At 39.7% G+C, this 26,243-nt stretch overlaps 2 protein-coding genes across 5 annotated transcripts in view; both read right to left on the bottom strand.

Moving 5' to 3' along the window:
- ZDHHC2 (zinc finger DHHC-type palmitoyltransferase 2) overlaps positions 1–423 on the bottom strand; it is a 62,975-nt gene extending 62,552 nt beyond the window's left edge. For both annotated transcript variants that reach the window (XM_059049435.2, XM_059049434.2), the window contains exon 1: positions 245–423. In XM_059049435.2, the coding sequence (XP_058905418.1) occupies positions 245–371 (127 nt within the window). In that variant the 5' untranslated portion in view covers positions 372–423. The remainder of the gene's footprint in view (positions 1–244) is intronic.
- A 23,060-nt stretch (positions 424–23,483) lies between these two features.
- MICU3 (mitochondrial calcium uptake family member 3) overlaps positions 23,484–26,243 on the bottom strand; it is a 93,317-nt gene continuing 90,557 nt past the window's right edge. The window contains exon 14 of one of the 3 annotated variants that reach the window (XM_067022420.1): positions 23,484–26,036. The gene's annotated coding sequence lies outside the window, so the exon portion shown is untranslated. The remainder of the gene's footprint in view (positions 26,037–26,243) is intronic. The other 2 variants (XM_059049431.2, XR_010838429.1) reach the window with 2 other exon arrangements.

Below are 26,243 nucleotides of genomic sequence, written 5' to 3' on the forward strand. Positions count from 1 at the left end.
CGAGCGGAAGGAGGCTGCCCCGAGGCTGTTTTCGGCCGCGGCGCCGGCCGAGAAGCAGCCAGCTGGCGGCGCCCGGGGCGCGACAGGCTCCGGCGTGGAGAGCGCGGGCGCGCGGCGTCCCCGCGTCCCGGGACTGTCGAGTGGGCGGCGGAGGGGGCGAGGGGCGAGCGCAGAGGCCACTGAGTGGCCGGGCCGGCCCTCCGGGGGCGGAGGGAGGGCCGAGCGAGGGCGGGCGCGCACTCACCTATGCACAGCTGGATGGCGTAGGCGTAGTAGGACCAGCCGAGCAGGAGGCTGATGAACACCACGGGGATCCAGTACAAGACGCGCCGGCACCGCCGCCTGACGCTGCCCGGGCCCGAGGGCGCCATCTTCCAGCCGCATCCACCTGCCCAGCTCCGCCGCCGCCGCCGCCGCCGCCCGCGGGCCTGGCTCCGGGGCTGGCTGGCCGCGCCCGGCGTCCCCGGCGGGACGGACCCGGGGGCGGCGGCCGGTTGCGCCGCGGCCACTGCCGCCGCCGTGGCGCTAACTCCCCATCCCGCAGCCCCGAGCCGGCGCCGCGGACTCCCGGCTCCTCCGTCCCGCGGAGGCGGTGGCTGCGAGAGGAGGGCGCGGAGAAGGCGGACGGGGAGGAGGCGGAGGCGGAGGAGGTCGGAGAGGAGGAGGCGGTGGGAGCCTCCGCCCCGCCTCCGCGCGTCCCGCCCGCGCCCCGCCCCCCCGCGCCCGCCTGCCCGGAGCGGCGCGCTGCGCCCTCCGGCGGCCTCTCGCGGCGCTCCGGGCCGTCCCTGCTGCACCCCGAGGCCTCGCGCCCTCGTCGCTGGGCACCTCAGGGGCGCCCGGGGCGGGGAGTGAAGGTGCCCACCTTGGCCTTTCCGCCCCCGGCTTGGCCCCTGGGCTGAGGCGAACGCGCCGGGCAGGGGGCGAGGACCCTTGGCGGCGGACGCAGGCCGCGGAGACGCGCGCGGGGCAGGTCCGGGGAGGGGCAGCTCCGGGAGTCGTGTGCACTGACCGGACCCCTCGCCGACCCCGCGCGGAGGGGCAGGGGGCCACCCCTGTGGATGCGCCTCGACGACGTCCTTAGGCGCCGGGGCCAACGTCCCTGGCTCCTGGTAGGAAGGGAAGCCTCAACTTGCGGGTCCCGGTAAACAGGCGGGGGTCAGCGAGGGCGGGGCTGGTGCTCCAGACCTGGAGGCTGGCGCGAGCGGCCGGGGCGCCTCCTTTGCACGCGGCGTTTTGCTGGGACGCGGGAATGCACCACCAAGAGGGGCTGCGGAGCCGACGTCCGCCGTGGACTGTACGTGAGGAGGAAGCACCTTGGGTCGTGAATCCAGAGACCATCGGAGTTAGAAACACAAACCATGTGCTCTGAGAATTGAACTCTTTTAAGCCACTTAGGGATTGTAGGAGCAACCATCGCCACCGCCGCCTCCCGAAAGGCCGGGGCTTCTCGGTTTACGCTTTTTTCCCAGCCGGTTCTTCGCTACAGTGTTTTCTTTTGTGGTGGCAATTCTCAACTTAGCATTCAGCTGGTTCTAAAGTGGTTGCTAAAAACCCCGAAAGAATCCTGAAGGTAGTGAGACTGAAGGCCCCGCTTTATGGTTGGTGAAACGAATGCTTCCGAGATTGTTTTCTTTCTCCTTTCCTCTGATTATGAACGCACCTGACTCCGCATGGAAGCACCCCAGTAAATGGAGTGTCTCTGAATTATGTGCATAATCATTATATATAATGTGCACGATTTTAACATTAATGAATATATGTGTGTACACCACACAGCAACCATACTGGATGAAATTACTTCGTATTCATCTGTAGAATGCACAGATAAAAAGAAGTACTGGTTTGCATAAAGAAATTTAAGCTCTTATGTCTTTGCGATTTTCTTTCTGAGATCATTTCTATCCCAGTGAATCACTGTATATTGGTATAACGCCTTATACCCTTTATGGATATCCTATAGGGTAGGTTAATATAAGAACATAACTTCCTTGGAATCCTCAACTTTTCCCATGGATATCAAATTTATGCTCCCAGTCCGAAGACTCTAAAAACAAGAAACAAAAGTTTGTACCAGGACTGAGATACCTCCACAAAATGAGAAAATCAGTGTCACTGAAGAATTCTAAGGAATGAAAAGTAAGGGATCAATTTTCCCATACTGGAAACAGTGGAAGAAAGCGCAAAGTGTGCCTCTTTAGATATTAGATGCTATAGCGTCCTGTGCTGCTTCTCTGCAAACAGTCTTACAGGGTCTTGAGATCAGAAATGGAGAACATTCGACAGTTTTCACATCTTTTACCCTTTTGGAAGAATATGCAGGTGTAACATCTTTGAAGGAGGCTACATTTTTTTTAAAGACGCTTTTTTTTAAAAAAAAAAAAATTAATTTTTGGCTGCGTTGGGTCTTCGTTGCTGCACGCAGGCTTTTCTCTGGTTGCGGTGAGCGAGGGCTACTCTTTGTTGCGGTGCGCAGGCTTGTCATTGCGGTGGCTTCTCTTGTTGCGGAGCACGGGCTCTGGGCGCGTGGGCTTCAGTAGTTGCGGCATGGGGGCTCAGTAGGTGTGGCTCTCGGGCTCTAGAGCGCAGGCTCAGTAGTTGTGGCGCACGGGCTTAGTTGCTTCGCGGCATGTGGGATCTTCCCGGACCAGGGATCGAACCGGTGTCCCCTGCATTGGCAGGCGGATTCTTAACTGCGCCACCAGGAAGCCCTGAGGCTACATTTTTATTACGTATCTAACATGTAATTGTTCATATTTATAATAAATATTTGTGGAATAATCGCAACGTATTTTGAGTCATTTTAAGAGTGCTACTATTACTGAGTTCTCCAAGGGTATCACTCTTACCTAAAAAAAAAAAGTCTAGCTCAGGAATAATTGTCTCTAAAGCCACATGATGTTAGGATTTAGCTCTGCCTAGGCTCTAATTAGACAGGCATGAGCATGCATGCACAAATGTAAGCTCTTTGGAGAGTAGCCAATCTCTAGATATTAGGCTCCGATGAGAGTGGAAAGGTAACTTTAATTTTTAGGACTAGAGAGGCTTTTTTGGGGGGGGGGTGGGGGGCTTTATTTAGAGCTGTGCATCAACAAGAAAACAATTCGAAGGTCATCAACCGTTAAGAAGAAACTTCACTGGAGACTTACTCTTAAGAGAGGAACTTCTCTGGAGACTTAAGAGAGAAGTACAGAAGGTTCAACTCACCAATTTTAGAAACCCAGTAAGTTCCATTCTGAATTCCATGTAATAATTTTGATAAAACTGCTACAGCTATTTATGAAAAATCGAGTCAGCCACTGCAAAGGAGGGAGAGGGTAACACAAAGGCAAAGAAGAAGGGGACTGCCAGGCAAGCATCAGGGCAGGGGAGCATCTGAGAAGAACAGTCCCCGTGACCTGGCCCAACCCGTCCCTAAGAACCGAAGCTCCACCCTTACAAGACCTCTGCCTCCATGCTCCACCCACTCAGCAGTTTCAGGAAGTCATTCACTTTTCAAAACCCCTATCATCATACCCTGACCCCCGCATAGGAAACGATCTTTCTCTTCTCCAGTCAAGATCTACTTTGAAATAGTCCCCAGATTCTTCAGTCCCCAAACCTCAAACCTGTCTTGCCATCCCGGTGAATACTCCAAATCCTCCTACTTCCAGATCCAGATTAAAAATGTTTACTTATTGCCTTTCATAGTATGAATCAAGAATAGCCTCAACAGGGCTTCCCTGGTGGCGCAGTGGTTGAGAGTCCGCCCGCCGATGCAGGGGACGCGGGTTCGTGCCCCGGTCCGGGAAGATCCCACGTGCCACGGAGCGGCCGGAGCCGTGGCTGCTGCGCCTGCGCGTCCGGAGCCTGTGCTCCGCAACGGGAGAGGCCCGCGTACCGCAAAAATAAATAAATAAATAAGAATAGCCTCAACCAAGCCCAGGAGCCCCTAGACCCAGCCTGTCCCAGGGGAGCATGGACCTCCATTCCCGCTGCCTATCGCAACCTCATCTCATCTTTTCAGCCATACCACCTTAGGGCAGTCTGAAAAATATACCGATAGCTCCTCTTTCATTATTTTCTTCGACTAAGCTTATGACTCTTTTGGGGGAAAAAAAAAATTCCTTTAGAAGTCAGAAATCCATGACATCAAGAACTGCAGTGTTAATTTGCATTTTCGTAATAGTGGCCAAGATATTCTCTGTGGGACCTTAATAGTGTGCCCAATCCACGCATCGTTTCTGGACACAAATAACATAAAAGCAGCCTTAGTGAACTTGGTTTAGGGATGTGGTTCAAAGTGCTGCTAAGATACACTTTGGTTCTCAGAGATGTATAGTTTGAAGTCAACCTGCTGTGGAATGGAACGGAATATAGTGGAAGAGAATTTCAAAGTCCTAAGGAGTATCTGGTGGATTGGGTTAAAACGTTAGGAAAACAGTAAATTGGGAAAAACTCTGGCAAACCTTGCCTTTCAAGCCGTGCGGGATCTCTACGATAGTATTAATAGCGTCTTGCCACTAGAGGGCAGGCGCACACCAAGCGGTGCAGCTCTCCTGACATCTTTCTGTAGAGATTTCGATAGAATCAGCCACTGGTTTAACCAAGCCAATTATAGATTATAACTTCATGGCTAATTATATATACTTATAACTAATTATAATTATGTTATATTTATACAATTTTATGCTATGATTTAGTGGCTAATGACTAATAAAAACCATATTCAGAAAATTGAAAAGAATGCAAATTGCTCTGTTTCTGCTTCCACTTCTTTACAGTTTGCACGAAGGTCAATCTCTTTATAAATAAAATTGGAACTTTTCATTTAAATGAGTGCGTTTGCCTACACCGACCCCCCACCCCCCGCTCCCTTGCTCCTACATGGGGAGAAAGCAGAATCTATGAACCCAAAATGTGAGCAGATATTTCCTCTCCATGGACTGCAGGATCTTTAAGTGGTGACACAATGGCAAAAGTTCAGTTAGAGATGATGAGACGTGGCCACCGTGGAGTGGAGAGTCCAATGGCCAGCAGAGAGTGACCAAGGGCAGCAGAATCCTGCAGTGTGGTGGCGAGCATCCAGCAACGTCAAGGCCAGCAATGGCATCCTAGGAGACTGTTCTCAGCAGCAGGCCCTTGGCCAGGCATCAGCTTCCTCTGTGTCAGCTCAAGCTTGATTCTCCAGGCTTCCGGTTGATTCTGTGCAGTGTATACATACTCGCAAAGACATTTTTTGTGTAAGTCCACTGGCATTGACTTGTGTTTGCAACCAAGACCTTTGACTGGAACAGAAGTTTAATTTCATTCAGCATCCCATTTCTTAAAGGGTCATGTAGACCGAGGCATTATGAGAAATAGGGATACAGGAATTTGGGGAAAGGGGAGCCAACTTGGTGCCTTCAAATTGCACTCTCCAGACCTGCACTGTCCAGTAAGTACCACTAGCCATGTGTGGCTTTTCAAATTTAAATTAAAATTAATTAAAGTAAAATAATTCCATTTCCTTAGTTGCAGCAGCCCATTTCAAGTGCTCAGAGCCACATGTGGCTAGTGGCTACCATACTGGACAGTGAAAATCTACAACATTTCTGTCATCACAGAAGGTTCCGTTGGACAGAGCTGACTAATCTTGTCTGAATATTCATGAGGCAATCTCTATATTTATAATTGCAAGAAACAAAAAAATTGCCTCTCTAATTAAATCTCTACTGTTTTACAGAAACCAAAAAAAAAAAAAAAGAGGTACTTTTAGGTTAATAGTATTAGGAGCTTTCTTCCTTTGAAGACGACAATCTAAAGAGTCAGGAGCCATACTAAAGGGACAAGAGGTCACACTATAGATTCTTCAACCTGAGGTTTATATACAAATAATTACTTTCAAGGGATATGCAGGGAGAAACATATTACAATACTTCACTCAAATTCATATCCATAAAGCTAAATCTTGGGTTTAGCTTTTCATCCAATAAATAGTGCTTGATACAGCCTTATTCTGGGATAACTCCAGTCTTTGAGCACAAGATCGTCTGTCTTCATCCAGTGGTTGTCAGGACACTTTCTGTTCTGTTGGTTGAGCAGATAATAACTGGGGGACCAGAAGGATAATTGGTTAGATTCAGCTCTGTTTCTGTCAAGCTGTAGGCTAGATTAGTCATGATGGATTTTCTGTATGGCAGATGTGGGAGGAGATGGAATTAATATGTCTTGCCCAGTGGTTTGTAGAAACTCACACTGGCTCTGGTTCAAGACACTCTTTTGTCCTGCAAAAAAAAAAAAAAAAGAGAAAAAATATATACAATGTTTAATTTTAATAAGTATTTCCAAGTGTTGTCAAAGACTTTAAATGTAACTTAGAGATCAAGCTCACATTGCAATTTGTTACTGTAGAAGGGGAAAAAAAAATCTTACCAGGGTTTTCTCAGGCCTTTAAAAAGAGCAGGGAAAATGGAGAATAAATATTTAATGATGACATTTAACAAAAAAGTATGTTGGCTTCAGATTTGTAGTAGAAAAAATATTTGATTATCAGGGATTCTTCCATCAGCTAGAATGTATTCAGTGTAAGTTATGTCTTATACCTCAGAGTCTTTTGAGTCTACAATTATTTTCAAGTGATACGTGGGCACTGTGGATTCTGAATTTGTTTGGATGTTTCACTGGTTGCTAAAACCTTTCTCCATTTGCTTATATTTCAGTCTTTTTGGTAATGGGTCATGCTATCAAATGCTAGATTGGCAGTGGAATATCAGTAACCTTTATATCTGGAATATGAGACAACATGGGTTTTTTGTTTTTCAAACACTATATAGCGGTTGAAGGTTCAAAATCCAAATGATTAGAGGTTTTGGATTTCATGCTTTAAACCAAATAATGGGTTTGGGTAATAATATTTTCATTCTTTTAAGCTTTCCCTTGAACTCCATAAAATAGTAACGATAACAGTTTTAGTTCCCAAGAAGTGGAAAAGATTTGACAGCTTGGAATAGTTACCTTGTGAATTGTTGGAAAGTATGTTAATTTAATAATAATGCAGAAATTATTCAGGTTTAAAATATTTTGAATGGATGTAAGAGGTAAATTGGACTTTATACACAATGTGATAATGAAACTTCTACAGTGGTAAAGATAGTTACCTATAGAAATGTATAACTACTCTTTAACTAGCAGGAATATGAATATACATACTTGAATGCACATTGCAGTGACTTTAACATTAAAAGCATCAGTGTTCCATCATTTGTTAAATAGAGAGCACTGCAATGACGTATACTGCCTCCAACACTGGAATAAAAGATCTAGTTTGGCTAAAAGTACTAATTAATTTTTTCTATAGAAAGCTCAGTGATAACTATAATCATTAGAAGACAGCTAAAGTTTCTAATATATTTATAAAATGTAAAAATCATGGATCTATTGAGCCTCCTTAAATATCACTAGGGGCTTTAAAAGATAAAGTCTTTAATAAATCCATTCATTCATCCCTTGAACAAATGTTGTTGACTTCCTGTTAACATTTATGATAGGTAATGGTTGCATGGTGAGCAAAAACGAAACCAAATTAAACCCAACCCAGTAAGGGGCTCGCCTTGGTGAAACTCATGGTCCAGCTAAAGGGAACGCCCACTTCTACATCTCGCTTCCTTGAATGGGAATAGCTTCATGAGGAGGGTCACTGGTGTATCATTGAAAACGCTCTTCTGGGGCTTCCCTGGTGGCGCAGTGGTTGAGAGTCCGCCTGCCGATGCAGGGGATACGGGTTCGTGCCCCGGTCCGGGAGGATCCCACATGCCGCGGAGCGGCTGGGCCCGTGAGCCATGGCCACTGGGCCTGCGCGTCCGGAGCCTGTGCTCCACAACGGGAGAGGCCACAACAGTGAGAGGCCCGCGTACCACAAAAAAAAAAAAAGAAAACGCTCTTCTGGTTTGTGTACAGCTGTCTATACTAATATAAAACCTGGTATGAACAGATGCAAGAATCAGTCTGAATTGCCATAATCTAAAATGCAGGCAGTGTGTTTGTGTCTAAAAGTGTAAATGTCCATAACTAGTGTGATATCTGGACATCTTTATGTAAACAGTTTGATGCCAAAATGTCTATTCCTCAAACATTGTTGATATACATTTTTAGTATAAAGGTATAAATTGTATGTAAGAGCTTTGGAATCTTCTCATCAGAGCATCACCCAGCTATTTTAAATAATCCCCATGTGCTGGATATTTCCATTTGCTCTTCCAGATCCATTTTCTACCCTTCTTTGTGTTATGGGAGGCTCACCTTGCTGCGGCCTCTCCCGTTGCGGGGCACAGGCTCCGGACGAGCAGGCTCAGCGGCCATGGCTCACTGGCCCAGCCGCTCCGCGGCACGTGGGATCCTCCCGGACCGGGGCACGAACCCGTGTCCCCCGTATCGTCAGGTGGGCTCTCAACCACTGCGCCACCAGGGAAGCCCAAGGCTCACCTTTTATTGGAAGACTCTTTCCACTCTGGATTCTGGTTGGTTCAATCAGTGGGAGGCGGACAAGTGATCTAGAGAGTCAGAGAATAACATAGGGTTGTTTGTTTCACCTCCCTGAGCCTGATCACTGAAGAGCACAGCTTCTGTGAGCTACAGATACTCTTTCCCTTTGCCTCTTCAAGCCAAAGCAGGGTGAGTAGCTAACTCCCTAGGCTGTTCAACCATACTCTGTCTCCTTTAATTAAATTCTTCTCAATTAATTACCACTTTCGATCCCTACCTCTTCGGTCAGTAATATAACCCCTCACAAGTCTGTCTATAAATCTGAGCACAGTCTATTTTTTGCTACACAGGAAAAATAATACATAAATGCCTACTGAATCCTTATTTATAAAGTCAGTATTATCTTTAATTATCTCTTTTAAAATAAAAAAGCCATAACAGAATTATACATTACAGAACAATTCATTACGAAAAACCTTGAAAACAGCTACATAACAGAAAATTTGAAAACAGAGAAAAATAAACCTCCCATGATTTCACCATTGTTGTTATTTTGGTATGTTTCTATCTGGTCTCTTTTTTGTGCATATATTTTCAATGTACAATTTTCTGTTCTCTCATAAAGATTTCATCACAAACGTTTTTCACGTTACTATACAGGTTTCAGAATAATTTTAAATAGTTGTACAATATTCTATTCTGTAGAAGTACTGTAATTCATCAAACCATTCCTCTATCGCTGGATATTTAGTTGTGGTTTTTAATTTTTTATTGGTATAACATAATGTAAATAGCTTGGCTCACATAGCATTCCCTTATATTTTATTGTTTTCTTTGGATACAGTCCCAGAGATAAAATTAAAGAGTTAAAGTTTGAAAAAGTTATGCAGCTGTAGTGATTTTTTTAAAAATGTCTACAAATTCTTTGATACTCCTCATTTCAAGAAGTGGAGGTTAATTCTCCTCCCCTTGAGTGTGGACTGGACTTAGTGACTTATGTCTAATGAATAGAATAAAGCAGGATTGATGGTGGATAACTTCGAAAACTAGGTAAAGGGACTTCCCTGGTGGCGCAGTGGTTAAGAATTCGCCTGCCAAGGCAGGGGACATAGGTTCGAGCCCTGGTCCAGGAAGATCTCGCATGCCGCAGAGCAACTAAGCCCGTGTGCCACAACTACTGAGCCTGGGCTCTAGAGCCAGCAAGCCACAACTGTTGAGCCCGCGTGCCACAACTACTGAAGCCTGTGTGCCTAGAGCCCGTGACCTGCAACAAGAAGCCACTGCAATGAGAAGCCCACGCACCACAATGAAGAGTAGCCCCTGCTCGCCGCAACTAGAGAAAACCTGCACACAGCAACGAAGACCCAGCACAGCCAAAAATAAATAAATTTATTAAAAAAAAAAAACAACTAGGTAAAAAAGACATTGTGACTTTCTCCTTTCTCTTTCAGATCACTCACTCTGCTATGTCATGAGCAGCCCTATGGAAGGGCCCTGTAGCAAGGGACACAAGCCTCCAGTCAACAGCCACGAGAGTGAGTCTTCTTGGAAGAGGATAGTCTAGCTCTGGGCAAGTCTTCTGTGTCTCAGCAGATATCCAACATAGAGAAGGTCTGATCTCAAAGAGATCTATTAGTGTGGCATTTGTCTAATGGAGAGAATCCCAATAAGATACATAGGAGAGCCACAAAGTTTTAAAGAGAATTATCTTCATAGAAATAGAGCCAGCTCAGACTACCAGGGACAGAGACAGTACATAATAAAAAGAGGCCTTTGGGATTCCAGACTTCTACAAGTGGGAAACCACTAAGGAAATCGCACAGCTGCAAACACGTGCTACCTTTAATGGAAAAGGAAGGATGACTAAGGTGGCAGACCAAGAGCCCAGAGAATAGATCTAAGAGCCATGGAGAATTATTCCCAGGCAGGAGTAATACTAAATCTTTATCAAGAATTTCCAGCATCTTAACATACTTCCAGAAATGCTATCAACCATTGACTCCTTCATTCCTCCAGTTTCCTGCCTTTTAAAGAAGAATACCTATAATGGTTATGCTATTTCTGTTCTACCATTGTACAATATAGTGTATATTGGTTGTGTGTGTGTGTGTGTGTGTGTGTGTGTGTGTGTGTGTGTGTGTATGGCAGGGGGAACAGGTAACTTGTCTCATTTGTTCACACATTTTTAGGTTGAAAGGAACTGTACTCAGGGACCTGTACTTAAGGACTATACCCAAGGAGCTTCATCCATACCAGGAACTGATTTAGATTCTGGAGTTCGAGCTAATGCATTAGATCTTGTGGACCTTGGGAGTGGTGAGTATATTTTGCAGGTGGGAAGAATGTAAATAATTTGTGGCCAGAGGTTGGACTGTGGTGGTTTTAAATGTCTACTCAAATTCTTTGATATTCCTCCCTTCAAGAGGCAGCGTCCAATTCCTCTTCTTGTGAGTATGGTTGGATTTAATGACTTATTTTTAATAAATAGAATACAGCAGAACTGAGAGAGGGAAACTTTAGAAACTAGGTCATAAAATGCATTGTGCCTCTCTCCTCTATCTTGGATCATTTGTTCTGGGGGAAGTGAGCTGTCGTGTCATGAGCACCCCTGTGGGTTGGCCCAGGTGGCAAGGAACAGAGTCCTCCAACCAAGAGCCATGTGAGTAAGCTTGCTTGGAAGTCGATCCCTCAGTTCCGGCCCTGTCTTCAGATGACTACAGTCCTAGCTGTCAGCTTGATTGGTCATCATGAGGGACCCTGAGCCAGAATCACCCAGCTAAGCTGCTCCTGAATTCCTGACTCTCAGAAATTGTGTGAGATAATACATGTTTTCTTAGACCACTTCATTTTGGGGTAATTTGTTATGCAGCCACAACTAATATAGTAGCAAAGAAAATGTTGCATTGTAGCATTTGTCTAAATAAGTTCAAATATGAGGGATTTAGTGAGCATACCAATTCCTGATAATCATGGCAAAGTTTTGCCACTTAAGCTGCATGGAACGAGTTGGTGAGAGACATGGGGAGAACAAAGAGGAAGAGAAAGGAGAGGGAAAGGAAGAGAGGAAAGAAGAAAGAAGGAATAAAAGAGAAAAAGTTAGTAAGAGAGGGACATGGGGAAGGTGACCATTGTCCTAGTTTACCAGGATAGTCCAATTTGTGGTGCTATCCTGGTGTAATGATGCAGGAGCCCTCTTTCACTTTCAAAAGTGTCCTGGTTTGGATGATAAATTATATGACCCTAGATAGAGGCCAGTACCTCAGCCTTCCCTCCACCCAATTTTCTGTCTAATATTCCATCTATCCCCCATGCCTAGTTGACCACGACCTCTCTCCAATCTGCTCAGAAGCCTTAATTTCTCACCAAACCATAGCCTGTCACTAATACCTCTTCTAGGAATTAGAAGTCACCTCTGTCCACTTCCCAGTGTTCTTGTATCATGGCAATGAATTCATCACAGCAATTAAGAGATTGACTCAGGAATTAGGCAAACGTGGGTCTGACTCCTGGCTTGATACTTAATGGCTATTTGATTTTAAGGGAATTACTTAACTTCGTTAAGCCTCAGATGTAAACTGGGAAATATATTAGTATCGACTACCTCATAGGATTGTTGAGGATATTAATGAGATTATGTATAAGAAATGCTTAGCCTCGTGTCCAGCATATAAAGAGAAGCTATATGTATAGAGCATATGTATATACTGTACTAAGCATTTTACATGCATAATATATATGAGGAATATATGTTAGCTACTGTCAGCATTTACTATCACAGAAGGCAAATTCATTTCATTGAGGCGGAAGCACTTTAGTTGTTGGGATGTATGTTTTACTAGGAAACTCTCCAGTATGTGAGTGATTGTATTTATTTTAATATTGGAAGGCAGAGACACAGTTTAGGAAATATGTTAAGGAGTAAAGTAATAGTCAGGCAAAGACTATATTTGCTTTTCAGGCTTGATATGCCTTGCTTTGTTTATTTATTCATTCATTCATAGATTCACCCACTTATTCTTTCAACAGACTTGTATTGACCAGATCCCAGGTACTATGCTAAGCACAGGATTGAGCAAGGCTATTCAACAAGAATAAAGCTTTATTCCCACTTCTGAAAGGAAAATATTACATTAAAAAAATTAAAAAGATGTTTGTGTGGGAATATGAGTGACACTGGATCTGCAGCCAAATTTAAATACATACATACATATATATTTATACATATACATGTATACTTACATATATACATATACATGTATGCATACATATACATGTATACATACATATACATGTGTGTGTGTGTGTATATATATATATATATATATATATATGTTTTTCAGGTTGACCGGATTTTATTCTAAATTAGCTTTGAGCAATGGAAGCTATTTTCTGCTATAAAAAGCAACGTATTTTAGCTTTGATTTCTTGTTGTTTTTTTGAAAACTAAGTCGGAAAATCCAAATTATGTGAATATATAATTTGGAATGCTGACATACCAGCAGAAAGAGCTGGCAGAGAGCGAATCTTTTGTTTTACCTCTAGGCATTCCTCTTCTCTGTTTTTAGAAACAAGAACAACTAGTAGACAGAAATAGTCCTAGGTACATGGACTATATGTTTCACATGCACAGCATAAAATATTCATTAAAGTTAAGTAGGTGCCCAGAAACCAAGAAAATTTAATAGATGAAGATGGTGACCACAACTAAAGTAGGAACCAGGTACAGGATAGGATTCAAGTGCTTAGCCATATTTACCAAAAGAGATTTTTAAAAGATATTTTCTTTTCACTGTTTTTAGTCCACTTTAATAATAAGTACCACTTCATATTTTTCAATAGTCCATGAATTTTTACCTTTGTATTAATCTTTAAGGTCAAGTTTATGAATATTATTACAAATAAGCAAATTCTAAGTGAATAGGAATGTTATTTTAGGAATAATAACTAACATTGATTGTGTGTTTGCTAAAGTCAGTACTCTACAGGCAGTTTCCGCTTTAATTCTCACAACCACCCAAAGACTCAGCTGCTCTGTTACCTCATTTTACATATGAAGAAGCTGAGGTGTGGAAAGTGTAGTAAGAACCTGGCTTAACTACAGAGGTAGGGAGTGGGAAGGCTGACTCAAGAGCCCTTGCTCGACCATGCTGTTCTGAATGGATGGGCTAAATGCATTTCACCTGCTTATGCATACTTTCCAATATATCCTTTTTGATGTAGTTATGTCATCTTGAATTCTGCTTTTAGTGTTTGCTCATCTTCTCAATTCTATGCAAAGATCATTTAACTTTATAATTATGCAAGTCCACATCTGTCTGAATGATACACTGACTCATTCATTTAGTTGAAAGGGTGAAAGCAAATTGATTTTTAAAAATACCATAGGAACCTCATTGAAAAATTTCGTGAATCACCTTAATGAGAAAATGGTACCAGGATATCAAGTACAGACAATTGCTTTTTGAAAAGTGCTAATCAACCGCATATTCATCTTGAATGAAAATGCCTCTCTAGCAAGACACTGTATGACAACAGTAATTACCGAAGTACCAGTTGTGAGAACCATTGCTATGTCTTTTAAAGAACTGTTCCTTACCCTTTTCTTCTGTGTTTGAAGATGATGATTTGTCTACTTATTATTAAGGTGACCAGTATTCTTTCCAGCATTGGGTACATTAAAGCAGCAGAAGGTGACTTTGTTATCTGCTAGTTCTTACTTTTGTTTTCCCAGCTGTCATTCATTTCCTTCAATTTGTCCCAAGGTTAGGTTATCTATTGGGTAGGTTATCTATTACAGTCATTTGCTCATAGCCCACAGCGCAAACCCACAGTTAGGGTACGTTCTGTGTGTCCTTTAAACACCTGTTTTTTATCAAAATACCTTCTGCCTCATGTGAAATTTAAACATGTTATACTATCTTGCTATGATTTATTCTTTATAAATTTATATTCTGCCAGAGTTATAGCTTAACTTTGTACATTTTTTTAAAAAGTGAACCTACTTGGAATTTTGTTAAGTAGAGTCCCTAAGTCATATTGTTGATACTCAGGTGGTCAGTTCAGACAGTTCATCGTAAACTGCTCTCTAGACATCAAGTTCTCCTAGGCCTTAATGCCACGCTGTTGCCATATACCTCCGGTATCATAAGCAGCACACTTACCATCTTAGCATTCTTTTCTCTTCTGTTTTTTCTAACACAAAAACCATTTTCTCCATTATAGTTTTGAGAAAAATCAATATCCACTTTCAAATAGCATAAAATGTTACTCTTTTCTCCCTGTGTTTCTTACCATCCCATCTCACCAAACCCACAGACACCCCTGCACATTGGCCCAAATGTCCACATTCCAGGGAGGGACCAGCTACATAATTTTTGGAGCCTCGTGCAAAATGAAAATGCAGGGCTCTTTGTTCAACAAAGCAGAAAAAAGTGCTAAGGTATTACAATAGAAAACTTACTCTTTCTTCCATAGTCTCTCTCTCTCAACATGTCATGATGTTTTTAATTTGCTATTTAATGTCATTTTAAGTAACTAAAACTTAAAAATGTTGCTATTAGCATGACTTTTACCATTCATCTTTATATTGTACAATGTCTGTTTAAAGTGCAACTATCAGGGCATTTACCTTCTATGTGAAATCACCAAAATTACATAATTCGTATTTAATGGCACAGCTTCTGAGAATGCTTCTGAGGCATCTTGAGTCAGACTCAGGAAGGCTGGGAGGAGGAAGAGAAGGTTCATCCAGCATGAAGCAGGCCAAGGGCACGCTCCTTCTGGATGCTTCCAAGGTGAGTGTGGACCCTCACAGGTGTCCTCGGTCCCCATCCCATGACTCAGGATGCACATGCACTTGCTCACACCAGCTGCTGGACCGGTGCACGTGCTTCAGCTGGGGAGGCACCCTGGGGAAGGTCAGGCAGACATTTCTCCTTCCTATAGGCGGGATACCCCAACCCGCAGTGAATAAGCAACCCCCAGGGTATCGAAACCTTGGGGTTAGAAAGCTCTAAGTACTCGGATTAGGAATGGGAGAAAGGCTCATCTGCACCAACCTGTGGCCTTCGGCTGGCTGCCGGCTGATGCACCGTGGCTGGCACTGCCCGTCCAGAGCAGGATGGCCTCCGCCATACTCTGCCCCAAGACGCTGACGGGGTGGGTGCCCGTTCCCATTCCTACACCTAGACCCCTGCCAAGGGGCTGGAGTATGGAGGCAGTTACTGGGCAGGGGTGGGGAGGGTGAGGCTGGGCAAAGCGGAGGGAAGCCAAGAACGCATCCTTGGGAGCAGGAAGGAGGACTGGGTGCGTGCGGAGGCTCCAAGCCCCGGCACAAGCTCCATCGGCCCACTGACTTCCTTTACGAAACAAAAATTCAAAGATAACATTATTAAGAATTTCAAGATGGTAACTGCAAATTATACAAATTGACTTTATGTGAATCATCTCATCCCTGTAACATGGGGCAGATACAGGTTTTAGCCCCAATTTAGAGATAAGGAACCTGATACAGGGAAGGCAACTTGTCTAAGACCAGGAAATGAAAAGAATGGTCTACTATGACCAGCGTTTATTACAATAACATGGGATAGTTTAATACTAGGAAGCCTGTAAAGCAGATATATTGCATGTGGAGATCAAACTGGAAAAATGCGTAATCACATCAGTCAAAGCTGAAAAGGCATTTGAGATGATTCAACACTCATTCCTTCTTCCAGACTCTTTCAAAATTCAGGAAATAAAGGATAGTTTCTTAACAAGATAAAGTATTTGTCTCAACTCAACAGGAAAATATCATGCTTAATTTGAAACATTATAACATTATAATCCTATTGAAACAGGAGATCAAAAGATTCCTGCTATCGCTATTAGTATTTTACATTGTTCTGAAAGCTATAATCAACACAAAAATACAGGAAATAGAAATAAGAGCAATAATATAGGAATGGCAAAGACAGTTACCGTCATCTGCATATAGTATGACTGGCCAACAGAAAACGTAAGAGACTCAACAGAAAAACATGTCAGAACTACTAGGGGTTCAGTTTAGTGGCTGAATAAATCAAACTGCTTTTCTATATACCAACAGTAATCAGATAGAGAATCTAATGGGAAAAAAATCCTACTCTTAGAAGCAATAGTAAGTATGTAGGATCTAGAAAAGACCTTATGAGAAGTAGGACCTAGATAGTGAAAGCCATAGATCTTGAGAATAAATAATTGGAATAACTGTTCCTTGATGGGATGAAAATATTATAAAGATGTTGTAATGGTTAATTTTTTTTGTGTGTGTGTCATCTTGCCTGGGTCATGGGGTACCCAGATATTTGGTCAAACATTATTCTGGGTGTTTCTGTGAGGGCGTTTTTGGATGAGATTAACATTGAAATCAATAGACCGAATAAAACAGATTAGCTCTCTAAGATGGTGGGCCTCATCCAATCAGTTGAAGACCTGAATAAAACAAAAGGGCTGACTCTCCCCCAAGTAAGAAAGAATTCCTGCTGCCTGGCTCTTGAGCCTGCCAGCCTTCGGACTGGAACTAAGCCAACGGCTCTCTTGGTTCTCGGGACTTCAGATGCAGGTTGGAACTATACCATTGGCTCTTTTGGATTTCCACCTTGCTGACTCACCCTGCAGGTCTTGGCACTTGTCAGGCTCCATAATCTTGTGAGCCAATTCCTTATAATAATAAATCTGTTTCTCTGTATATCTACATCCTATTGGTTCTGTTTCTGTGGAGAACCCTAATACAGGTGTCAGTTCTTTCCAAATTTATTTTCAAAGTGATCCCAATAAAAACACTATTTAGAGGAGATAGGATTCTAAACATATCTATATATGTTTATATACATTCTAAAGTTAATCTGAAAGGATAAACAAGTAAGAATAGTTAAGAAATTTTTGAAGAGAAGAGAAATCTGTGTGTGGCTGTTGAGAGGGGGAGATAAACTAGTTTTAGGAACTATGAAAACATTGCAAAGGTAAATAACTAAACAATGTGGTTACAGGGATAGCCAGACTCTTAACACTGATTCAGGTATATAAAAATACTTTAAAATAATTTGCATTATATTATATGGCAAAAAGAAAGAATTATTCTGTAAATAGTGCTGGATAAATTGGCAGGGAAATCTAGAGGTAGGGCCTCATTTTTTTAAAACCATGTAACAAAGTCCCAAGTGGATTTTTTTTTTTTTTTAGTTAAATACAAAGAAAATATAAGCCACATAAATATATGACAGAATATTTATCAAATGGGGAGCTTAAAACTTCTAAGCTTAAAAGCAATGGAGGAAATGGCAAATAAGATCATATTCAAATACATAAAAATTTATATATGTATATATTATATACTAGTCAATTCTCCATTATTCTAATAATTCTTTATATTACACTTCCCTGTTTAAATCATGTGTTACTTTGTCTTCTGACTGGATCCCAACTAATACAACTGGTAATTCTCGTTGCCTTGACGTGTGTTTTGTCTGATATTAACATAACCACTGCAGTTTCTTATTGTTAGTGTTTGCATTGCATTCTTTTATCTATCACTTTACATGTAGCCTATCCATGTCTTTATAGCTAAAGTACATCTTTTCTAGGTAGCAAATGATCTTCATAAAATAATTGATCTATTAATTGGAATATTTAATGAACTTACATTTAATGTAATTATTAATTGGTTGAATTTATACAATCATTTTGCTATTTTTAAATTTATCTTCTGAGTTTTCTTTGTTTCCCCCTTTCCTGCCTTACTTTGGGTTAGTCAATATCTTTTTATTATTGTATTTTAATTCATCTATGTTTCCATGGGTTAAAATACGCATTGATTGAATGAATATTATATCATTGCACTATAAGACTCTTAGAACAGGATACTTCCATTTACCCCTCTCTGTCCTTTATGATATTATTGAACATTTTAATGATAAACTCCACACTACATTGCTCTTTTTGCTTTAACCAGTTGATTACTTTTTTATATGTTTAAGATTAAAAAATTTATATTTGCTAGAAATTTACCATTTATGGCAAACTTCATTATTTTGAATAGATCAAAATTTCTGGCTGGTTTCATTTCGCAAGAGCCTGAAGAATTTCTTTTAACTTTTCTTATAGTACAGGTCTGCTGGTTTCAGGCTGTCTGATATTTATCTAAAGTTGTCTTTATTTCACTGTTATTTTTAAAGGGGTATTTTGCTGAATATCATATTCTAGGTTGCATTTCCTTTTTTTCTTTCCATGCTTTAAAGATGTTACACCACTATCTTTTGCTCTCCATTGTTACTGTTGAGAAGCCAGCAGTTATTCTTATCACTAACCCTGTGTATAATGTATCTTTTGTCTCTGGATCCTTTCAAGATTAAAAAAAATTTTTTTTTGGCTTTTCAGCAGTTTGGGTAGGATATGACCAGGTGTAGGTTTCTTTATTAAGGTTTGCTGAACTTCTTGAAACTATAGTTTATGTATTTCTTCAAACTCGGAAAAATGTTGGCCATTATCTCTTTGAATATTTTTCTGCTCCCCACCCCACCCTTCTCCTTCTCCTTTAGGATCTGTAATTACACTTATGGTTGACTGCTTTGTGCGGTCACTGATGCACTACTGTTTTTTGTTTTGTCTTTCCCCCCTGCTTTGTGCATCAGTTTGGATAGTCTGTATTTCTCTGCCTTCAAGTTTACTGATCCTTTCTTACTCTGTCTCCAATCTTCTATTAAGTCCATACAATGAATTTTTTATTTTAAATATTATATTTTCCAATCCTGGAATTTCCATTTGGTTATTTTTTATAGTTTTACCATTTCTTCTCTCATTATGTCCATCTTTTCCTTTAAACTTCTCAACATATTTATAAGAGCTTTTAAAGTTTGTATCTACTAAGTCAAACATTCATTTCCGTGGGTTGCTTTTTCCCCTGGTTAAGGGTCACATTTTCATGCTTAGCATATATAAAACTTGTCTGCTTTATAGTGGATGTTGTGGATATTATGTTATCAGAAATAGGATTTTTGTTGTTTTCCTTTAAAGAGTACTGAATTTTGTTCTGGCAGGTAGTCACTATACTGGTAGATCCACTTGTTCCAATTGAGGATTAATTTTAGGTTTTATTAGGGTCCAGAGTCACCCTTACTCTAGAGTAGTCTTACTCCTAAGGCATGTCTTTAATTCTTGGCTTGTTCAGTGAGGCCTTCACACTCTGGCTGATTTGAACTCCAATGTCTCCCAGCCCCGTGTGACCTTAAGTGGCTGTTTTCTCATCTCATTTCTTCCATCTTCTGTTTTCTGTTTGGGCTTCACTTCCCTCTGCTGAAAGTGCTTCCAGGCAGCAAGCCAGAGTGAATGTAGAGGTCACCACATATGAGTGTCCTTTCTCTCAAGGACAAAAGCCTTGAAGTGTCTGTTGTGCAGTGTTGTAGTTTATGATGGAACAATACCAGTTAGTCATGACTGGACTCAAAACCCTTGATTGAGATTTTGATTTCAGCAATTAAATTTTCTTAGAAATTCTGCCTCATAAATGTATCTGTGTAATTCCTATAGTTTTTTTAAAAACTCCTTTTTGTAATTTCATAGTTTGTTTCATACATACCTCTTATGCATTCTGTCTTCGATTCCAACAGCTGCATTCTTTGGGGTCTAAATTTATTAGTTGATTCTCACTAATAGTGGCAGGCCTTATCTGGATTTGGTAGTCTTTGTTTAAGAGGTCAAGCTTGATTGTAATCAAGCATCTCTCTTTGTGTACATATGTGTCTCAGGACGCTTCAGGACCTCCTTCAGGATTTTAGCTTAAAGGAAGGGGTCTCAGATTCAGGTTCTCCACCTCGTTGCTGTTTCAAGGCTGAATATACTCAAATACGGTCAGTACAGAATTCTGACCTCAGGGAAATCCTATCCCTGCACAAAGCCTGCAGGCTTCCTATCATTCTAGTTTCAAGTGCCTGTGAACTTTGTTCCTCTGGCCTGAGGTCCTCACCTATGTTCCTGATTATTTCCAGCAAGTCCAATTCAGGCTCCAAGCTACCTTAGTCTACCTGGTTATTTGGGGCTCGGCTCTTGGATTTTAAAAATTTCATTTTTACTTTTTTTTTTTGAAGGGAGAAATCCCTGGAAACCTGAAATACTTCAGTGTATGTTGTGTTTGTGCAGGGGCAGGGGGTGTCTAGCTATTGTGGAGGAGAAGTTAACCTCTAAGTTTCTAAAACCTCAAGTATCAGGGAGCAAAAACACATGTATTAACATTATAATCAGAAAAATAACAAAAAAGGACAACAGGTATCTGTATCTGAATTACTAATGTACAATCCATGTGGTAATCACTATGAGAAATTGAATTATTAGTTAATCTATTCACCATTTTTGTGTTGCTTAATTTATTTCTCAAGTTCAAATACTAGCTAAAGGATAGTCTCCATAGACTGAATCTTCGTAAATTTTAGAAAAATATATTTAAGTTGACAAATGAAGACTGACATTTGGCCATGCTTTAATAGGCTGAACACCAAGCAAATCCTATTCCTTTATTTGTTCATTTTGCAGTAAGTCTTGACATCACCTTCTCCTCTTTCTTAAATTTGCTTACTTAGCAGGGCACAATGCTGTTTTGTTGTGCAATCTGATTTCGAAAGAATCTTTGAGACAGCTAATCTTCTGTACACTCACTATAATTAAATATTACAGCACAAATGGTACATAAGATACTCACCTTCTTGAGAACCTCTTAGCACCAAAGAGCAATGAAATTAAAAAGTATAGATTTTCAGAGTGGTTTTTGTAGATCTTTCAGCTTGAACTTTTAACTCTTATAGCACCTAGAGCTTACAAGGAATAAAGCATTATATACCACAGATTACAAATATCTTTATTAGTTGTCTTTCCTTCTGTCCTAAACTCTCTTTTATCACAGTTTAAAATCTGCTAGAAGACAAATCTGCTTACCTTCAAGCTACTTGCTTCATCCTTGAAAATATGCAATAGAAAATGCATATATATGCAATAGAAAATAGAAAGTTAGGCTAATAATCAAGTTCAGTTCTTGGTCTCTTTGGTAAATATCACCAAAATATGTTTTGTAGGAGAGTATGTCTGCTATCTTTAACTTTAAAATCCAATAACTGATATTCACTGATGTTCCTTTATCAATTAATCTCTTCCTCATCCCTGCCACCCAAGCTTAAACGTGTGGTAGTTCCATAAGTTCTCAATCACCATTATACATTTATTTTTCTTAAAACTATCTCTATCTGCCTCAAGAAGAAGTAACCTACCTCTGGTTTTGGTGAATAAATCCATCCAGCACATGACCTTCATGATTTAGTCCCACTTTTCCCAGACTGAGGTCCTAAGTTTTAAAAATGTGCTTTTCTTGAAAAAGTAAACAAAGACATGGTAAAAATACTCAAACAGCTCAATAACAGCTCATTAAATATATGAGCTTATGGCCCCCTTTATTAAATATACCTATGGCTCCATCTTCAAAGGGCCTCTGAACAAAACAGCAGCTAGGTTGTGGACTACCAGGCAGGAGAAATCTGACCAAAGAGAAAAAGACCTAGCAATACTGATAGTCAAAGCCCCTCATCTGAAATGGCCCAGCCAGAACAGCAATGAGTGGAGCCCATTGGCCAAAAGCTCACTCCATGCACACAGAGCTTCTAGTTTGTTTTAAAATATGAACATATAACAAAAGATTACCAGATATTTGAGAAAAACCTCTAATATGAGACACCTAAAACACAAACAGAAAAATGGAATGAGGCAGTGAAGGGAGAAGAAAACTTCAAAGAAACTGAAATTAAATAATCAGAGAGAATTAAAAGCTGCTGAATACACAAGACAAGAACAGGAGACAATAAAAAGGTAAATTCAGAGAGAAAAAAAATTTCTTTCCATATATACATACCTATGATACAGATTAATTTACAAATTAGGTACAGTAACATAATAAAATAGAATACTTGTAACAACATACTGTAATGATAGTTACGTAAACGTGGTCTCTCTCTTTCTCAAAATATCTTCTTGTATAAATTAAATGCCTTTTCCATCTTAACGGAGCATTTACTACACTCTGTGGCTGTAACTTTTGCAGTTTGCGGTGTGACAGTATAACTAGAATGAATTTCTTTTTCTTTCTTCACAATTTCAGAAATAGAAGATTCGTTCTTACCGTAGGTATTAGCAGCCTCAGCATACTGTTTTCTTTTCCTTATTAAGTTGAAAACTTTTACCTTCTCACTTAAAGGAAGCACTTTACAGCTTCTCTTTGATATATCCAAATTACCAGCATCACTACTCTTGCACTTTGGGTCCATTAATAAGTAAAATAAGGGTCACTTGAATGTAAACACTGTGATACCATGACATTCCATCTGATAACCAAGACGGCTACTAAGTGACTACCAGGGGGGATACACTGGGCAAAGGTATGATTCACAACCCAGGAAGGACACAGTGGGATTTCATCATGTTACTCAGAATGGTGAGCCATTTAAAACTTATGGAGTTTTTATTTCTGGAATTTTCCATTTAATATTTTTGGACCCAGGTTGACCACGAGTAACTGAAACCACGGAAAGTGAAGCCATGGATAAGGGGGCACTACTGAAATGTATTTTGAAAATTGGTAAATTTCTAGGAGTTGTCTTAGTAAGATGATACCTACAAAATACCAACATTAGTGAAACGCGCTGCTGTAGTGTTGGTTTAATTATTTTAAACCATTTAAACAGTCTGTAAAGGAAAATTGATATTCCATTCACATGTAAACTTTCTGAAAGTTTTCCAGTACCAATGATAATATTTTATCAGTATAATGTATGAATTGCTGTGATACACTTTGAGAGGCTTTATGGCTCTATGATGTATTTACTTACAGAAGTGTTGATGAGATTAATTTCTTGGCATGTATTGCTACAGCAAAGGGCATAAAATCAATGGAAGTTTGGTAACCAACAAAGATTTTCAGTTTATACGTGACATTTTTCAGAAAGACGTTAGTCCACAGATATACAGAAAAGCAAAGTACTAAATTTCTTGATTCAAGAGCAAGTATATTTATTTTATGATAACATAAGAATGTAAGACAGGTCACTTTACAGTTATATTTTATAATAAGAACAATATACTGGAACTTAAATGAAATTCATAATAAGAAATGATTGTGAGAATTACCATAAACCTTTCATCATAAAGTCTTCTGTAAAGAGTATGATACTAAAATTTCATGTATAGCTTCATCTTTCCAAGGAACAGTTTGTAGAAGGAAATACTGAGAATAGCATACATGTATTTAGTATATTACTATTTTCAAAGCACTTAAAATTTTTTAAATTGATGTAAACAACAGTCCAGTGAGATATTTTTACCTCCCATTTTATAGATGATAAAGTTCAAGAGTGATAATATGTGGAGAATCACCATAATTTACTACTCTTTTCCATTTTAATTGATCAGAATATTTTATTTATTTGCATTTTAATATTATGCTGCAGTCTTATAAGCAGATGAGTATCCATTCACTCTGATAAGCAATAAAGAATAAAGGTTGCATATGTAGTATTCCTTGGGAGAATGGCAGAATTATAAAGAATCTTAATGAGCTAATTCAGTTTTTAATATCTATTTATAGGACTGTTGTAAATAGCAATTTTTCCATGTATGCAAAATAATTTAGCTTATAATCAAAGATAAAAGTAAGTTGCATTCTTTCCATTATTTTAGATAGCAAATAATATTGAGAACAGTCAGTGTAAGGTAAAATGGAGCTGGGGCACATTAAATGAGAAGGTAGATATTTTCATTTAGTTAATCAACTGAATCGACTTGCACAGCAGGTGAAATTATACTATATGAAATCGTAAAACTGATGAATCACATATTTCTATATCAATGTAATAAATAATAGCAAATAAAGAATGTAAAAAGTCTAAAAATGCATTGTCAATGCTAACAACATATTCTTGGAAATAACATTACTTTTATAAATAGGCTGATGCAGAACTATCAATTTCACATTTAATAACTTAACAAAAACAAAGTCAATATTTCCTATTTTCATATGTAAAAGCGAGATACAGTTGGAGTGTGTGCAATTTATATTTAGTACATCTTAGAAGATAAATGAACCTATCTTCCACAGAGTATAATTTAAATTCATTGTTTTATTTTTACATAGTAACTTTTTATAAACTACATTTTTTTAATTGAACAGATTTCCATTAAATACTATCAAGTTATTTTCTCCAGGATAAAATCTAATTTTGCTGTTTTTCAATAGAAAGTTTATCTTTTCTTTTCTTTTTTTTTTTTTTTTTTGCGGTATGAGGGTCTCTCCCGTTGCGGAGCACAGGCTCCAGATGCGCAGGCCCAGAGGCCATGGCTCACGGGCCCAGCCGCTCCGCGGCATGTGGGATCTTCACGGACCGGGGCACAAACCCGTGTCCCCTGCATCGGCAGGCGGACTCTCAACTACTGTGCCACCAGGGAACCCTATCTTTTCTTTTTTAAGACATTTTGAAATAATGAGTTATATTTAAAGTATTCATGATTACTGGCTGTTTGGCATTACTTTTACATGTGGTCCTTTCGCAAGAAACAAATATTAACTTCTACCTAATATATACTTCAGTCTGCTAAACCATTTAATGTTAATCTTTTATAATACTCATTTTGACACTACAGACACATAATAACAATATGCGATAAGTTACAGAGCCTCAAGATATTATTTTTACTACTGTTATTAACATGTACCATCTGCTATCAGGAGCTGCACCATGTTTAAAACAATAATGACAATAACAGTGACTACTGCTACAAAAACTACCACTGTTTCTACCATTAATGTATGACTTTTTTTGAGAAAAAAAAATCTACATTTTAAATTACTGTATACATAAAATAATATCAGACATTCTGTTGACTTTGGTAAATGAACAAAAATTTTAAAAAAAACTTTAAATGATTCAAACAATATATGTTAATTAAGCAATTTTAAAAGTTAAAAGTACAGTGTAAACCATCATATTTTATAGTAGCTTAATTTCTATTTGTGTTTCAAAATTATTTCAATGTAATTAAAAGCCTGGAGATCTATTAACAATTCTAAGGGCCCTAAGGTAAATCTCAAGGAATATTCATTTTCTGATAATAAGTTCAATCTAAAACCAAAAATATGTTGCTGTTCATTTTTAAGTGATCTAGATTCCAAGAGTCATACATTATTTTGAAATGAGGCAAATTTCTAATAAATTTTTTTAAAAATTAAAATACATTCTTATATAGTCACTGGAAGAATCCGAAGGGAATGAAAAAGTGCAGAGTTCAGTAAATCAAGGCAAAAGCTCAACATGATGACACGTAACATTAGTAATTTGTAAGAAGATGCATGATAACACGTAACATTAGTAATTATTAAGAAGATGCATCTTATATTCAAAAATTCAGTTCAAGAAAAAATTATAATTAGCATTTCACCTTTTCCTTCATTTACACAAGTTCTGATCTCAGTTCTTCTTCCGCCCTCTGAAGTTTTTGCTTCCTGCATTTTCAAGTAGATAATAATCCTTTAAACTTTGCTTTAGAAGTACCTAATTAAAACAATATATGTAATAGATAAAAGTAACATTTTTTAGGATGAAATTCGGAGGTAACAGCATTAATCATTATAATAATGACAGGAAACAGTAAGGCACATGATAAAAACACGCAACAGAAAGTATAAGAATCAAAGACTTAATCATAAACTATTTAATTTAAAAGTTCAGTGTTTTGTTTAGTAACTTGTCTAATCCTCA

Source organism: Kogia breviceps, chromosome 20 (assembly GCF_026419965.1).
Source record: "Kogia breviceps isolate mKogBre1 chromosome 20, mKogBre1 haplotype 1, whole genome shotgun sequence".
Classification (NCBI taxonomy): Eukaryota; Metazoa; Chordata; class Mammalia; order Artiodactyla; family Physeteridae; genus Kogia; species Kogia breviceps.